Below are 18,015 nucleotides of genomic sequence, written 5' to 3'. Positions count from 1 at the left end.
AAATCATACATAATATTTTAGCTTTTAGCAACTTTAGAATGGATGAAATTATATTCAATTTTTTCCTCTTATACTTTGAAAAGAACAGATTCAAGTAAGTTTTGATCAAAGACATTTCCTCTTTTTATTCATTGTTAATTGGTTTTGAAAACTTTTATAGTCCATTAAAGAAAAGATCACTACATTTAAACTCTTTTCTTCCTCATATCCCTTTTTGTACCAAATTCTATCAGTTCTTTCTTCAGATTTCTCGCACCTCCACATTTTTCCTGTCCCTGCTGGACAACCATTGTTCTGTGTCAGCCTTTTAAAGCACTTTCTGCCTTTATTTCTCCTTTTTAAGTCTTTTCTACATATGGCCACCAAATTAAACTTTTTAAACAGTTGACTGACTCTCCTAAGTAGACTTTCTTCCCTCAAAAATGAGCCTTTGGTTTTTATGACAGAAGTAAATAGCACTTTAGATTTTTTTCTCTGAATGGCTAAGTTGTCTTCATTCACATAAGTATATTTTCATTCACTTCCACTAGAAATTGTCTTCCAAATGAAATAGATTGTCAGAATAGTCGACATAGGCTCAGTTATGTTACTAGGTAAAAAAGATAAAAAAGAAAAAAGAAAAAAAAAATAAAGCCTTAGAGGCTTGGGAAATAAAGATCTCATTTTACACCCATTACTTTCCCTGAGAGGTTTGGTGGGGTATCTACTGTTTCACTTAGTATTTCATGCTGAAGGACCAGCAGACTATCTTGAATGTTTCCACCTACAACAGACTACATTTGCCAGAACTAATCATATGGCCTCACCTAACCAAAAGGAGGCCATCATGTGCCCAGAGGAAGAGAGAGTCTTTTTATCAAAGAATTTGATAAAAGCTTTAAAGGTCCTATGCCTATTTTATTAATGAATGTCAGTGAGGAAGTTTTCAATGAATTTTAGCTATTCATAATAATGTCTACAAGATTTTAGTAAAGATCACAGAGATGATGGGAATGGAACTCTTCTCATTAGTTTGTATAGAGGTGCATACTAGGAAATTCCTGTACTTATAATAATAATCAGGCTGATGGCAGCAATAATAATATTTACTGAGAGCTTGCTACATGCCAGCTAAGCAGTTAAGAGGCATCACATAATTTAATAGTCAAACAACACTACAATGCCCCCAACATTGCTGATGAAAAATAGTTTATGCCAAAGCATAACTGAGCATCTCATTTGTGTTTGGCATAGTCCTAGGTAGTAAAAAATACAGTGTCTCCCACTCCGTTCAGCATAATACCTTCCAGTTCCATCCACATTGTTGCAAATGGCAATATTTCACTACTTTTGATTGCTGAATAATATTCCACTGTGTATATAAATATATGGATATATATATATATCATCATATATCACATGATATATATCACATCATCTTAACCATTAACCATTCATCAGTTTATGGACATTTGGACTTTTTATGTAATTTGGCTATTACTGATAGCACTTCTGTAAACATTGAGGTGTAATGTGTCCCTTCAAATCAGCATTTTTATATCCTTTCGATAAATTCATGGTAGTGCAATTGTTGGGTGTAGTTCTATTTTTAAGTTTTTGAGGAACCTCCATACTGTTTTCCAAAGTGGCTGCACCAGTTTGCATTCCCACCAACAATGCAATAAGGTTCCTCTTTCCCCACATCCTCAAAACCATAAGACCATCTCTGGTTGAAGGGCATTAAGGAGAGCACTCTTCAAGATGAGCACTGGGTATTATATGTAAGAAATGAATCACTGAGTTCTACTCCTGAAGCCAAGACTATACTGTATATTAACTAACTTTTCCCTAATTCTCAGTCTGGACTTTGTTTCCTAATGGTTCTAGATCCTTCTTATTGCTGCATTTGAAGGTGAATGCCAGATTCAGGACTGAGATGACTAACTGCCAGGACACACAAATTGATCCACAGTGCACCTTATCAACAGGCCCTATCTTGGGACAATCCTTGGCTCATTCCTAATGGCATCCTGCTGTTGGTTTCTCTATCTGTAATAACATACAGCTTCAAACACCCACCGCCACCCCATCTTGCTACAGCCTACTTCCTGGCCAATAGCAAGACGTAAAGACTTTATTCCAAGTCATTTCCTGGGACATTTCCTCTCTAATTATTGCCCATTTTAAAAGACATTACATATGGATTGTAAAACTGTGTAGATGACAGACTCATGACTTTCAGAAGAGCATTTCCTATATTTTCATAAGGTATAAATACCTTTAAAAATAATAATGATAAATCTTTGAGAATTCATCTGAGAACACTAATTGCAAAATCACTGTCTTACTTACCCTATAGTTATGACAGCTTATGAGTTGTTATTAATTAATTATAAATATCACAGAAAATAATATATTTTGCTTCCATAATTGGCAAAGTTGTATAAATTTAATTATAGTCAAAAATGAAAACAAAATGTTTTCATATGACTTTCAGATCCTTGATAAAATGCTTGCACACCTTCAAGATATCAGTATTGCATTAGGACAAAAAGTTACTGCTCAGCCATCACAACCTGGCATCAATCTCTCTAGTTCTAGTCTAATCTTTCAACATGCTACAGGAACACTGTAGCGAAAATCAGACCTTGCCCTTGTTTTTGGTTTGGTGAATCAATGTCTCCAAAGGGAAGTCTCTTCCCCTTTGAAACAAATCTTAAATCCCATTTCCTTTACAGATGTTTCCTGATAATCTTGTTGGGAGACAATTAACCATGAATCTGTTGACATTTCTGCTGAGTCAAGTCTTTCTGAGCAGAGGGCACTGGCTCAGTTGGTTCAAGGATGGTGACATAGCAAAAGCGCGTTGGAAGCTAAAGGTGGTACCTTGCTCTTGAGAGAGGTAGAGACCTAACTCTTTTGAGTCTTACTGACCTTCCAGAGTACCATCCTGATAAGATTTGCATTCCAGAAAAATAATAATGTCTATCTTTCACAGGAGAGAATGGGCTATTGTGCCAGCAGTCTTGAAAATACTTGGACACATGTAATTGCAGCGTCCTTTTCTTGTTGGTGCAACTGTGCTGATGCAGGGTAACATTAATCTCTCACGACATCACCCCATGGGGATGGGGGATGGAGAGTAAACACAAATATGCTCCTTGAGTAAGAAATGGTCTGTTCTCTGATCCAGAGACCCTGTATTTCCTGTCAGCCTGTCTCTCTATTTATCAATCTATCTAATCTGTCACAGACATATATAGATGCATGTGCATGTGTGTAAATATTACTTCATGCAAATAAATCTTAGTGTATGTACTATTTCAGGAGTACTGCTCAATTCTTACATATTATTTTATATTTTCATATTTTCATCTGTGGAACTTACCTTTCCTTCTCCACCCAGCAAATATTTAAAAAATTCATTAAATCTTAGTAGCATATTTTTTATTAGACATTCAGAGAAAAAGAACTGATTTTTAAAGGGCTAGATAATGTGTAGGGAGTTACTTAACACCTTTATAAACCCTTCCTCCCCCTTTCTTTATGATATTAAAGGAGTTTGCATAACGTGCCTTATGGAAGGATTGCAATACTGAGAAATCTATTAATCTATCCAAGTAGCAAGTGCCAATAGGGAGGGGAAGATATCACTTCTAAAGAATATTGTATAATGAAAATATATAAAGCTTTTGGGGTGTCTGGATGGCTCAATCTGACTCAGGTCATGATCTCATGGTTCGTGAGTTTGAGCCCCGCATCAGGCTCTCTGCTGTCAGCACAGAGCCCACTTTGGATCTTCTGTCCAACTTTCTCTTTCCCCTCCCCCAGTCATTATTCTTCTCTCTCTCTTTCTTTCTCTTACTCTCTCAAAATTAATAAATAAGACTTAAAGAAAGTATAAAAAGAAAATATATACAGCTTTAAAAGAAAAAAAATTAACTTTATAAGCTGTGTTTATTTTATTTTAAAGGTAAATAGAATTAAAATAATTCAAAAGAATATTTTTTTAAAAAAATAATATATATTGGCCTGTTCTATCATGTCAAGATTTAAGGATAAAATATCAAATAACTAGATGATATTACCATATTGTCATAGATCAGCCAAACAATAGTCCACAATAAAGATTGTACTCTTTCCACCAAAAGACTGGCTCTGTTACTTTAAATTCTTGAATCGAGGCCAGTATATGCCCTGCTTTGAGCAAAAAGCTATGGTAGAAGAGACTCTGTGAATTCTAAGACCTAGATCTTAGTTAGCCTTGCAAGTTCCACCATCTTATAACCTGGAACCATCATGCTGCCAGATGCCAGTCTAAAGGATGAATAGGCACATGCTGGAGACACAAGCCACCCAGCTAATCACCAGTATCACATAGCAAACTTGGGAGTGAGACCTTTTTGAGCCATCCAGCTACTGTAATCAGATGAGGGCAGCCACTTGAGTGTTCCTTAACCATGCTCACAAACTGCCCAGATTTTTGAGCCACAGAACTATGAGTAATAAGTCATTATTTTTTTAATGTTTATTTACCTTTGAGAGTGAGAAAGAGATAGAGCACAATTGGGAGAGGGGCAGAGAGAGCAAGACACAGAGGAGGCTCCAGGCTCTTAGCTGTCACCATAGAGCCTGAAGTGGGGGTTGAACCCACAAACTGTGAGATCATGATCTAAGCTAAAGTCAGAAGCTTAACCAACTGAGCCATCCAGGCATCCCAATAAGTCATTCTTTAATTCTGTTTGAAACATCAAATTTTGGGGTGATTTGATTTGCCACAACAGATAACTGAATAACTATTATATGTTAGATGTTACCTATGACACATATTTCTAGTGAAATATAAAATTAACAATCATTCTGATAGTTCCTTTAAAATATTTCATTTCAGTAAACTTGCCTTTTGTAGTTAAATATTGTAAAACTAAAATTACTTCAGAAACATTTAAAGTATTGGTAGTGACAACCGACTAAAAGTAAAAAAAAAAAAAAATTGCACTTAATAGACTTAGTGAAAACTGGCCAAAGGTTAATGATTTAGGACTTTGTAAGAAGAGGAATCTTCACAGCAGTGCTATAATCACAAGGCAGTTTGAGAAACAGATAAAACACATTTCCAGGGCCAAATGTTCTTTCTCGTTCCCTCTCAGTTTTCTGTTAAACTTGTCATGCCAAAAATTGAAAGACTGTGCCAAAGAGACATTGTCAAAATATATATATATATTTTCTCTACTAAGTTCTGTATAAACAACTTTAAAGTGTAAGCAAATTCCACAAAGATTATACCACTTATTCCTCAGTTAGAAATAAGTCTGTGCTCAGATAACATACTAACTGTTTGGAGAAAAATGAAAATGTATCTTCTAACTCTCTTGATCTCTCTCTCACATGCCTCATTTTGAAAGAGAGATGGAAACAAGAAAATTCTCATGAAAATTGGAAGGAGGAAGGTAATCGCTGAAAGGAAAATTATGACTTTTTTCTTCCTAATGGCATCAGTTTTGTCATCATTGGTTATTATTTTTGCATATAAATCTAACCTTTGATAAGTATGATCTATAGTATTTTCCAATCCAAACAAGGTACTTGAGTATTGTCTTCCTCCTCCCTTATCTGTGCAGACCTAGATGTGATTTAGTATAGTCCTCAGATGGAAGAATGTCATTGTTAAATAGTTTTAATACTCAATGAGATATGTAAAGGCTTAAAAATCATCATTTTCTCAAATACACTGAAATGTACTTACTTGCAATGTTGGAGAAGTCTTTTCCATGGTGCCCCAGCTTAGTACCCAAACCTGATCATGTGATTTGTCGTAATGTAATTTAACTGGCACAGGGTCTGTGCTCACTGCCTGTAATAAATAGGAGTTGAAAAAAATGTTTTCAGACTGAAATATTATTAGTTTAAAACTATGCCAGAAATTATGAAAAAAAACACTAGAGTTTAGATGTAAGATTAAACATTTATGTTGTCAATTATCTAATTTTCTAAACCTTTATTTGATTAATTTGTAAATATGATACTTTACCCAAGCATATTTTTTGCACAGTTTCATGTAGTCTTAAGTTCCTTCATTACCGATGCAAATTGTGTGTCATAGAGAAGCTATTTAGAAACTCAAGATATATAAATGATTAATGTGTGTATTTTACTCAGTTGTTGAACACAGGTAAGAACTATGTTTATATTATTAGGTTTTTGTTTTTTTTTCATTCTAATGTTGGTTATGGGATTTGGTCATCTATAATGCTAAAATGCCTACAATCTGATATACGGGTTGTAACTCTAATGACAGATTACCTAATTTAGTTTCGTTAATGAGTAATCTTAAACCACAGAAAGAAGTAAAAGCATTTTCTTAACATACTTGATATGGTAAATGCATTTTTCTGCTAATATTTATAATATTTAGCACTTACTTAAAACAAAACTTCCAGAAGACAAATTTCTGCCAGGAAGTTATTTCACTCACCTTAATTTCAAACTATTTATATTTCAAACTAACACCTTTTTCAAGTAATTTCCTGTAGTAGTTTCCTTACATATTTTTTTCTAATTTTATAGCACTAAACAAATTGTATTCAATAAAACGACCTTTATTCAATTTAGAAAGCATTTCTTTCAAAAGCTCTGCTGAATATCCTTAGAGAATTTCCCAAGTCTTAGTTCCTAATGCAATCCTGTCCTCGGTGGATTAGAGGTAAACTACTGCTGTGGTTGAATGTGTGAAGGCTCATGTTTTAGCTAACATGTTGGCAATTTAGTCTTACCAAAGTACCTATTTTCTAAAGGCTTGCCCTGCATTTTATCTATTTAAAATTCTCAATACTCTTGGATTACTAAAGTAATTATTTAATTTCTGAAAATACCTATTTAAAGATGTCTGTATTAGTGTCCTCATCACTTTCTTCCTGGCTAAAAGAGACACTATGTTTTGGGGTTTGGTGCCCACCAATGTTCTCAGGGAAGGTGAGCTCACCCACTTGGTGAGCATCAGAGATTGAAGCCTACTCCTCTTTTACAAGTGTGAAGATTCCCAGGCTCTCTAGAGGCTACTGTGAGCACGTGGTATATTCTCATTTATACATGGTAAGGATTAAAGTGATGAATGACTTTTGAGATTGCTATTGTGACACGCTTTCTCTTTCTTTCTGCTTTGAATGCTGTTATATGAGAACAGTAAGCCTTAATTTCCAAAGTCATTTTGAGGCCATGAAACAGTAAGCTTCAGAAGGAAAAGCCACACAATAGTTGGAGGATTTGGCAAGAGAAAAATGAAAGGAGACTGAATTCTCCATAACAATCTTGATTTGCTTCACAAACCTAGAAAAAGGATCTCCAGACTTGATGTTATTTGGGATAATTAAATGGCTTTATTACTTAAGAAATAGTCTGGCATTTTGTTAATTGTAATCAAGTGAATGCCAGATGTTTCATCTCAATTTTTTCTATCCTCATTGATAATTTCAATGCATACATAGCAAAAGTGTCATCATTAATCATTACGCCAATAACAAAGCAATAAGAGTCTTTTGATTTTTCATATTTTCCCCTTTATACTTAAAACTTGATTTATGTGTGATTATAAGTTACCCTATTTTGCATGTGGCTTAAATTGGAATAATCTTTAGATCTTTAAACTATTAAAGATAAAATGGCTCAATATTGCAACAAAAGCAACACTAAGAAAGGCCATATTGTTTTTTAACTGTTAAGATACAGTTACACAAAGAGCAAAGATGTTTAGATAACTTGAAATATTAAGGAACAATTTAAATGAAAATTTCCATTTTGCAAGCTCTCATAAGGTTCTGTCCATGGGTTATGTTCATATCCACATAAAACAGGAGAAGAAATGGAGACTCGGTCTTACCAGTAGTCATCTAGCAGGTGATCAGCAGAGATGAGATTTGAGAGTCTGTGTTTATCCCCAATGTGGCAACTCCCCTGCACATGAAAGATCATTCTTCCTAGTTGATAGTTTAATTCCTGACGGTGAGTGTGTGGGTATGTTGCCTTCCTATTTTTGCCTCATGTATAGAAAACATTTTTTGTTTTTGTTTTTTGTTGTTGTTTTATTTTATTTTTTTGAAGGTGTAAGGAAGCCCACAGACCCACATATATGCAGTACCATTTGTATAAACAGTGTAAACATTTATCAGTGAGAGGCAGAATCAGTGAGAGGCAGTAATACTCCATGTTTATGAGCATGCATTCTGAAGCTGACTTCAAGTTTCAGCCTTCTCATTGAAGTTGGAAGAATAATAATACCTTCATAAGTTACTAAGCTTTTCTGTGGTTCAGTCTCCTCTCTGATAAAATGGAGACAGTAATCACAGCTACTTCAAAGGGTTGTTCTGAATATTTGGTAACATAGTAAATATGAAGTGCTTAGGGTGTGCCAGGAAATACTACTACTACCATCAGAAAAGCTAACCGAACTAGAGTCATTTTCATGACAATTAACCTCATTGAGATATTGTACCCTTATTTAGCAAATGAAGAATCTGAGACCTAGAAGAGAAAGTGAATAAACACAGTGTTTGTCCTGAAAGAATTTGTAGACAAGAGGGTGAAAAAATCTTAAATGATGTGGCAAAAATAAAAATAAGAACCAAATGCCATGAAGGTTCAGGGGAAGGAATACAAAGCAGGATGAAGGATAAGGGGGGGAGGAGGTGATGCTTTGATTGAGCTTTTTTTTTTTAATGGTGTTTTTTTTTTCTAGGAGAGAGAGAGACAGCGTGAGCAGGGGAGGGTCAGAGAGAGAGGGAGTCACAGACTGAAACAGGCTCCAGGCTCTGAGCTGGCAGTCAGCACAGAGCCCGACGCGGGGCTCGAACCCACGAACCACGAGATCATGACCTAAGCGAAAGTCGGAAAGTTGGACTGTTAACTGACTAAGCCACCCAGGCGCCCCTGATTGAGCTTTTAAGTATGAATATTTTTATAATGGGAAGACAGAGACTATTTTATAAATGAGAAGGCAGAGACTTATGAGAATATGTTTCTGGAGATGTCAAAAAACAGTCCATGAATAATTGCCTTCAAGTAAATTAAGCTATACGTATCTGAAGGAGAAAAATATCAATCAATTTTTAAAACAGCTTCAGAGTTTGAAAAATATCTGCTCAATGCTCTTCAAAATTTTTGAACATTTTGCCTTTCAGAATTTCAAAGGTTTCGTATTCAATTCTCTTCAATTTACTTTGGTATTTGGTTATAAAAGCTCACCAAAATGGAAAGAGATATGTGGATCAAAATGAAGAAAAGCCCATCTGATATACTTTATTTGGAAAATGTTTAACTCTAAGGGAAAAACTCTGTTTACAACATTTCAAGTGTGCAGATATCACACATTTTACAGAGGGAACATTTACATGGTTTTCAGCAACAAAATCATGTAACAATGACAGAAATATTTCCAAACAACTATCTTCAAGCTAATCTTGCCATACCCAATTTTCAGCCAAAAAATGGATACTTATCTTACTTATATCGTCAACCTTTGAAAGGAATAAATTGCGTGTATTGAATTTCACAAAATACCTTCTAGTATATGCTGGAGATTACTTTACTAGACGGGCGCTTTAACCAACTAAGCCACGGCACCAAAGACCTAGAGATTACTTTAAATGTTGAGTAAGTTTAGACCATTAGCCTTTGTAAAAGAGAAAGACACTATATTTGGTACTTAATTTTTTTCATCTACAATTAAACCTGTAAACTTAGGTGTTATAAAATAGTTTAAATATTTCTCCACATTTTATGAAAAGGATTGTAAATATTCTATTATCTTTTTCTGCCCTCTTTCTCTCATGCCCCTCATTCTCAGGAAACAGGATTCCATCTGCCTTCTAAATACTGACCTCTGCAGCACGTGCCTTGCTACCAACAAGAATAGAGACTCTATCCTCTTGACCCTCATCAGGTGGTTTCTAACATCTAACTTTATACTCACCAACTGTCTCAATAGATTTGTCGGGAGGATTTTTTTTTTTAACTATCAGACAGATCATGACACTAATATGCTCAAAACACCACAGTGCCTCCTCCTTTCCCTCCGAGTAAAGCCAAACGTCCTTCGAACGACTAACAGACCCCAGCTGACCTGTCGCTTCCCGCTTCTTTCTCTGACTCCTTCACCTACTCCTCCAATCAAGGTGTTCTTGGCCTCCGGCTGTTCATCCACCACACTAGCCACACGTCTGTCTTTTGGAGGGCTTTTCCCTTGAACGGACTCCCAAATAGCTCAGTGTCTGCTTCCTCGGCACCTCCTTTGCTCAGAACTCACCTTTTCTGTGAGGCCAGTCTGACCGCCCTGCCTAATACTGTCGGGCAGCCTTCACTTTGTGCCTGTGCGCTCCTCCTTAGCTTGCCCCGCCCCACCTAGTCCTGCGCTACCATTTTACCTTTTCCGAGGCACTTACCACCTCACCATACACTATGTCCTTTACATTTTAGTATTCCCATTTTTCATATCTGTTTTCATCCAATGGTTCTAGGTAGGTTCCAAGAAAGCAGACTGTGTTTGTGTAAGTCAATGATATGACCTATGCACTTAGAACAATGCCTTGTAAATAGCGGTACTCAACACACAATTAATGGACCTCTAAATCTACTTAACTGGGGAGACAAAATTGCAAAATTAAGCAACATTCCAAAATGTTGTAAGATAATCATTATTATTTTATTTAAGAAAGACAATTATACTCTGTGCTATGCTTATAATGAACAAAGGTTTTTAAAAAGGTTTTAAAAAGGTTTTACAAATACAATTCTCTTCATCTTCGTAACTGTCTTTGCAACGAGGTATGCACTATCATTATCCCCTTTGTACAGATAAAATTGAACTAAAGTACCAAGATTGATCCCTCCTTATTGTGAAACTCCCACTTTCCTCTCCAGGTGCCCTCATGTCCACTGTGTTTTACATCACTATTCAACACAGAGATGAATTCAGGGCTCCCACGTTGGCCCATCCATGTGTTAAATGTCTATAAAATGTAATATGATTTTTTTAAGATAAAAAGACATCCTAGTCCTCCCTTCTCACAACTTGTCATCTTTCTTTGCTTTATGCTGCACATATTTCACTTTGGAGACCATTGGTGTATATATATATATTTTTTTCTGCAGCTAGTCACCACTTACCAAGAAAAAAAAAAGATATAAGTTGAAAAACAATGTTCAAGGATATATGATTGGAAAGAAATGTATACGTATTCATCTTTTACCTCACAGCTAACCTATATAGAATGCTCATTTATTACTTTGTATAAATTTGTATTTAATTACTGATATTATTTTACTAGGAAAATTGCTCTCAACCTTTGCTGTGAGAAGCCTATGGAAATGAGATTTTTATTTGTACCAGGTGATTCAAATCCCCACCATAATTGAACAAATGAAATCAGTTTATGTCTATTGAACGATTCCCTAAGACTTTGTTTAAAAAAATTTTTAATGTTTATTTCTTTTTGAGAGAGAGGGAGAGACAGAGCGTGAATGGGATAGGGCAGAGAAAGAGGGAGACACAGAATCTGAAGCAGGGTCCAGGATCTCAGCTGTCAGCACAGAGCCTGATGCAGGAATTGAACCCACGAACCAGGAGATCATGACCTGAGCTGAAGTCAGACACCTAACTGAATGAGCCACCCTGGTGCCCTGTGTAAGACTTTGTTTAAATTAAAGCTTATGATACACTAGGTTGGAAATTTTTCTCCCATATTATAAACAGTATGATTTTCTGCACATAGTAGCCTTTGCTTGGCCTCCTGATATTCAGATAATTAAATCACAATCCTACTTCCAAAAATGAATTGATCTTTTAAAGATTTTCAGAAATATCTTTAAAATGACAATATGTTGTCATTGTAATTAATTAATAGCAATGATCTACATATTCAGATCTGAGAATCCATATTTCTTAATTTTCCATAGAAGTACCATTTTGAGTGTTATATTATGTTCAATTAACTTCCTACCCTATAACTTTATTAAAATGCTTAAAATATACTATATAATATAATAATAAAAAGGTTTTATTTGTAACTTTATAAAGATATAGATAACATATTTTTCTTTAATATTTTAAAACATCGTTTAAGGATATAATCTACTTACACTGTAAGGGTTTGTTTGTTTTTTCTCTTTGATAGTCTACAAACCTTAACTCCTTCACAATCCCAAACATACCTACAAATTTATCAGTATTTCTTGAGGGAGTGAGACAAATATAAAAAATCTAAAATACATGCTATACTGGTCATGGACCAATTGCATTAACTTCTATAAAGATGGCTTATTTTGTAAGGACAAAATACTGATAATAGCAACCAAGATACATAAAACTTGGGGTTGAGTCTTGACATGAAGAAACAGTGAAGCACAGCTTGTTTATCAGTCTGACAAGGAGAGTACCAGCTGGCTAATTAAGTGAACCTAATTTAAACTAATGATGTCGATTCTCAAGATAATGTGCTAATGGCTAGAGGAGACTGCTGACGACACTTAAGAATACTCCTGAGGTGTCACAAGCCACTTTTGCATCCAAGCAGAACCTGATTTTGCTCCACAGAAGACAAAATGAGGTCAATTGTTTACTAGTCAATCTTTTATACAGCCAAATATTACCTGTATGCCACTCTTTTTAAAATTTCATGTGTTCTTATGAAAACACATTTGATGTTTAAAGCAACACCAACAATTCTATTAAAAAATTGTGACCTTTTACTGTTTAAGCAGCAGAAAGAAATGATATTGTTGCATACACTGAAAACAAACAGACCCCAATGGTAATATTCTATCATGAATTTTATAAAATCTTATGTTGTCAAGAAAATATTTGTTATTTTAATTAAAAAGATGTAACAAAGCTGTTCAAAATTTTTAGATTTTTAATCCTAAAATACACATTTAATACCAATCCACGCAATCTTTTGCAGGTGTTTGCAGGCAAAAGAAAAAGTCAGAAATATGATTTCTTAGATAAGGTCAGTGTAAAACACTAGGGATCTACTTTAATTAAATTGAAAAAGAAAGCTCAAAAGATTAAACTTAAATAAGAGTAGTAGTATTTTTTTCTCTTTTCTTTTTTTAAGATTGATTTTGAACTTCACTGCTCCATTTCTATATCCACACTATGGAAAATTCTATGGTATTTTTTATCATGTTTGGGAGAAAATGAACTAACTTTCTGTTATAAGTAATATTCTTAGATGTTTCTGTATAATATACTCAGATTTGAAAGAAATAATAAACAGCTACAGCACACAATCTGGAAGTATAACTTTCCTTGGATGCAAAACAGACTAACTTCAACAGTAGGCTCAGTTGAGAAAAGTGGTCAGAATGAGAAAGGGATGGTTTACTTTTTATAAAATTAACTTTGTGCTTTGCAGTTGACTTTGAGTGTGTCCTGTCCTTGGATATAAATACAGCTTTAAATCAAAAAGTTGTTGTTGTTATTTAATTTAATCTTTTAAGTAGCTAGAAATGTTTTTTCAAATAGTTTTAAAACTTGAACTACTTGGGTTATTCATTTATAAAACAGAGGGTTCAATATTGTCTTGAAGTCTGTAAGATCTATCATGTTGCTTTTAAATTGGGCAAACCTTAAGGGTTTATAATCCTAAGAGATGAAGTATTTTCAAGTATAAAAATAGAATGACTAGGGTATTTATAATTCACCTTTAAGCATGTACTTTTGAGGAATAAAATTTATATACTGCCAAGGTAATGTTAAGACAAATATAAGAATGTGTTCATTCACCCAGCAGGTAGTAAACGTATGGAACTCATTATCTAAAGAGTTCACAGGCTGAAATTATACATGATTTTGAAAGCAAGAACTTAGACAAATTTAAAAAAAAAATAGGAAAGTCTAACTTTCAGGGCTCTTGGGTGGCTCAGTTCATGAAGTGCCCGACTCTTGATTTCATCTCAGGTCATGATCTCAAGGTTTGTGGGATAGAGCCTCACCTCAGGCTCTGTGCTGACAGTACAGTATCTCCTTGAGATTCTTTCTCTCTCCCTCTTTCTTTCCCTCCCTTGCTCGTGTTCTCTCTCTCAAAAATAAACATAATTAAATTAAAAAATAATTTTTACTTTTAAATTTAAAAAGGTCTTTTATTTCTATATCTAAAATTTTAGGTTGATATTTATAGTCAACAGTAGGTTTCAATAAGTAATATTTCTAGCCGAAAGAATACAAGGCTGAATGTACCCTGTATGGAAATTTTCATTTTTTTTTAAATGTTTTACTTATTTCTGAGAGTGAGAGAGAGACAGTGTGAGCAGGGGAGGGTCAGAGACAGAGGGAGACACAGAATCGGAGACAGGCTCCAGGCTCCAAGCTGGCTGTCAGCACAGAGCCCGACGTGGGGCTCGAACCCACGAACCGTGAGATCATGACCTGAGCCGAAGTCGGACGCTCAACCGACTGAGCCACTCAGGAGCCCTTCTTAATTAACTTTTTACCATTATCGAGTAACTTGTTTTAAATTAATACTTTGTTCTTAAAGTTTATTTAAAGTCTGATGTCAATATTGGTATACCAACTTTACTGTTTTTTTATTTTTTTAGCATACTTCCTGCATCACCTGTACTCCCCTTAAATTAATTGAGTTAATCCTAAATATAAATTTATGAGATATGTATAATTATTAAGCCCATTATTAGATATACCCAATAAAGCTGTTTTAAGTTTTTTTCCTTTGAGCTATGAAGCAATAGATCATGAGTCAAGGGCCCAGCTACTGGAACCAAATTACTTAGAGGAAAATCCAGTACCTCCCCTTTGCTGTTCTGCAATGGAGTACAAATAGATTGCCTAAGTTTAACAACTTTGGAAGAATCAGAAGATGAAACATTTGGGGTCTCAAACCAGAATGGTTTTTTATAACCATGACCATGAAAATTTTAATAGGATTTTTTTTCTCTGTAATTGACTTATGTACCTATTGACTTGTTTTACTACTCTAGTAAAACCTACTAAATTACTATTATCTAATAAAGTCTACAATTATCTTGGCTTTTGTTAAGAATCAAATAAGAAAGAGATAATAATGCTTCTGGAATGGTAACTGGGAATACCTTAATTAGCCTCTGATTGGAACTCTCCTTGCTCTAAACAGAATAAGCAATTCTTAGGTTCATTTTTGTGGAAATAGTCATGTTAGTATTATGATGCATTTATGGAATGTAATTTTTTAAAATAAGAAAATTTGTTTTTTTAAATTCATTAAGCTCAGGCAGCAGAATGAAAGGAGACTTTGCAGAAAATGCATACATTCCCAGATATCCAAGTAATGAAGTAAATTAGCAAAGACAATCAAATGGCGATGTACAAGCCACCTGGTGAAGAATTACATAAAAGGAAATATTTCTTTTTAAAAGATCACCTTCAAAAGCAGGATCATTCATACCTGAACAACTTTTTGGGACTGCACATCAACGATAAGGACTCTGTCCAAAGTTGGCTGTGCAACATAAATGAACTTGTCTTTGACATTAACAGCTGATGCCCACACACACCTCTGAACTTCATCTTCTTCAGCTTTCGGACAGACTTCATCCTATAATTTAAACAATAGTGGAAAAATGAATATTTTAAATTATAACATGGGTATGGCATATAGGAACAAAATTAATGTTTGATGCTTTACTACTTTCAACATCAAATGTTAAATATATACATCACAGAGAGATAGAGTTGTCTGTTGAATCAAATAAAACAATATAGAGTGCATATTTAAGCTCATTAAATGTATAAATAAATCAATGTGAACAACCCTTTAATATAAATTTCATCAAGCCCTTAATTACTTATTTCTAATAGGACATTGTCCTTTCATTTGTTACTACCTAATTCATAAGTCAGTAGCTTCAGATATAGATAATACATTTAATGTTTTCTCTCAAGTCCCCCAGTCTCAAGCTTCTTTGCCAGACATTAAATGTCACACCAAAGTAGAGTTAGAGGTTATCACAGTATCTGTGGCTGCCCCCATGGCATATCCGTGGTCTTTGCAAAAGCCTCCAAATCCACTGGAAATGAATGAAAGTTTTCTAATTTGTGGAGAATAAGAATCTTAGAAAAATTATAAGTAGTTATTCAGAATAACTATTTTATTTTTTATTTTATTTTCTAATATGGTATCAAGATCAAATTTTATAAAATTTTTTAATCTGCCTAAGCTTTTTAATTCTGTCTGCTTCTTTCCCCTACAACTGCTTTCTGGTTGAGTATTACATAGTTTGTGCTAAATGTCCATAAATTAGGACATAGTAGGTTGATTTTTTGAATGCCTAACATATAGAAAATAATGTAAAAACCAGAGCACTTTGGATAAGAAGCTCAATGTGTGATCTGCTGTTTTTGTTCTTTAGAGAATTTCAGATCGGATTGAGGGAGGACCTGACCGTTCCACTAGTTTTTAAGATTCAGTCCAAGGACGCCTGAGTGGCTCAGTCCGTTAAGCGGCCAACTTCAGCTCAGGTCATGATCTCATAGTTTGTGAGTTCAAGTCCCGCTTTGGGCTCTGCACGGACAGCTCAGAGCCTGGAGCCTGCATCTAATTCTGTGTCTCCCTCTCTCTCTGCCCCTCCTCTCTCTTTCTCTCTCTGTCTCTCAAAAATAAATAAACATTAAAAAATAATTCAGTCCAGAGGTTGTCAGGTATGGTCAAATCACCAGGAATATGTAATGACAGTGATTTAAACAAAAACAAACAAACAAACAAACAAACAAAAAGCAGTACACTGCTTCCAGGCTTGCAGAGCATAACCAAAAACAACTAAACATCCATATATATGCTTCTGGTAGTTCTGGAGGTATGAGATTAACTCCATTATCTAGAATATACCATAATGATTCTAAAGTGATTACCAGCAGGGCCATCCTGAATCATGTCCATGGAACCCTTAAGCAGGTATCGTAAACCCTGAAGGCAGAAATCTGTCCTCAGCCCATGCCCACTATAGTTCCGTTCATCAGTTCACTGCAGCATTAATTTCTATGCCAAACATGTTTCTTCAGAAGTACATTAAATATCTTTCACAAGAACCTATTTGTGAGAATCAAGCACTATATAAAATATGTACTTGAGAGGCATGAGGATGTGGGAAGAAAGCGGGATCTAAGGATGATGAAAGGCTCTGAATCTGGGAAATTGTTTACAGATTCTTTGCTGTTGTGTAAAAGCTACCAAGAAAATCTGCCAGAATAATAGGAAGTGTGAGTGACCTGACACATAACTGTCAGCGGAACAACTGCTGAACCAGGAGCAATTTCCACCCCTTTGTTTGCTGCAAAACTATTCAACAGTAAAATAAACTGCTCTGCTGGGAATTATCTCCTATTTGTATGCTGTGCCCATAAGATGTCCCTGACCAGCCTTGCAATCATTTTTACAAAGCCATTAAAAGTTTCCTGACAGCCACCCTGAGTTTTCCTTGCTTCACTTTATGCCATTATTTCTGATGAGAGTCTATTAGTTTCCATTTTACAAAGACACTCTTATTTGTTCATATCACATAGATTAATACTTATTTCTGTGGATAGGAATTTTAGAGGAATGTTTTTTCACATGCCTTAGGCATTTAATGAGATAAAAGAAGAGCTCAAAGAAACCCAAGGATGCAAAATAAAATTAAGATAATACACACTCATGAGGAAAATTGTCAGGAATTATATCAAGACATTTAGTTAAATCGCTTTTTATGGAAATATCTACCACTATTTAGAGTAAAAGGAACTAATAAGATATTTGAACTAATAAGGATGAGTGCCAATAAGAAAAAGACAATTCATAATTCATAATTAGAACTTATCTATTTCCCCTTGGGTCATTTTAATATTTAATAATACATAATTCCTGTGTCTGCATTATCCTCTTCCAAAACTTTAAAGGCAAACAAGACATGTTTCTAGTGATGATAGAAGTTTGGATTTAACAATTAAAACAGTGCTGATGATACCTGATTGCTAAACCTAAGTAGGCAAATAGATGGATAGATGCATTTGTCTTC

General features: G+C 34.7%; 1 protein-coding gene across 3 annotated transcripts in view; it reads right to left on the bottom strand.

The window, feature by feature from the left end:
• FSTL5 (follistatin like 5) overlaps positions 1 to 18,015 on the bottom strand; it is a 663,363-nt gene that overhangs the window by 50,069 nt on the left and 595,279 nt on the right. For all 3 annotated transcript variants that reach the window (XM_077752758.1, XM_077752759.1, XM_077752760.1), the window contains 2 exons: positions 15,411 to 15,560; positions 5,726 to 5,833 (listed from right to left, as the gene is read on the bottom strand). In XM_077752758.1, the coding sequence (XP_077608884.1) occupies positions 5,726 to 5,833; positions 15,411 to 15,560 (258 nt within the window). The remainder of the gene's footprint in view (positions 1 to 5,725; positions 5,834 to 15,410; positions 15,561 to 18,015) is intronic.

This window comes from Crocuta crocuta, unplaced genomic scaffold (assembly GCF_008692635.1).
Source record: "Crocuta crocuta isolate KB4526 unplaced genomic scaffold, BGI_CrCroc_1.0 scaffold346, whole genome shotgun sequence".
NCBI lineage: Eukaryota > Metazoa > Chordata > Mammalia > Carnivora > Hyaenidae > Crocuta > Crocuta crocuta.
This window is presented reverse-complemented; position numbering and strand designations above follow the sequence as displayed.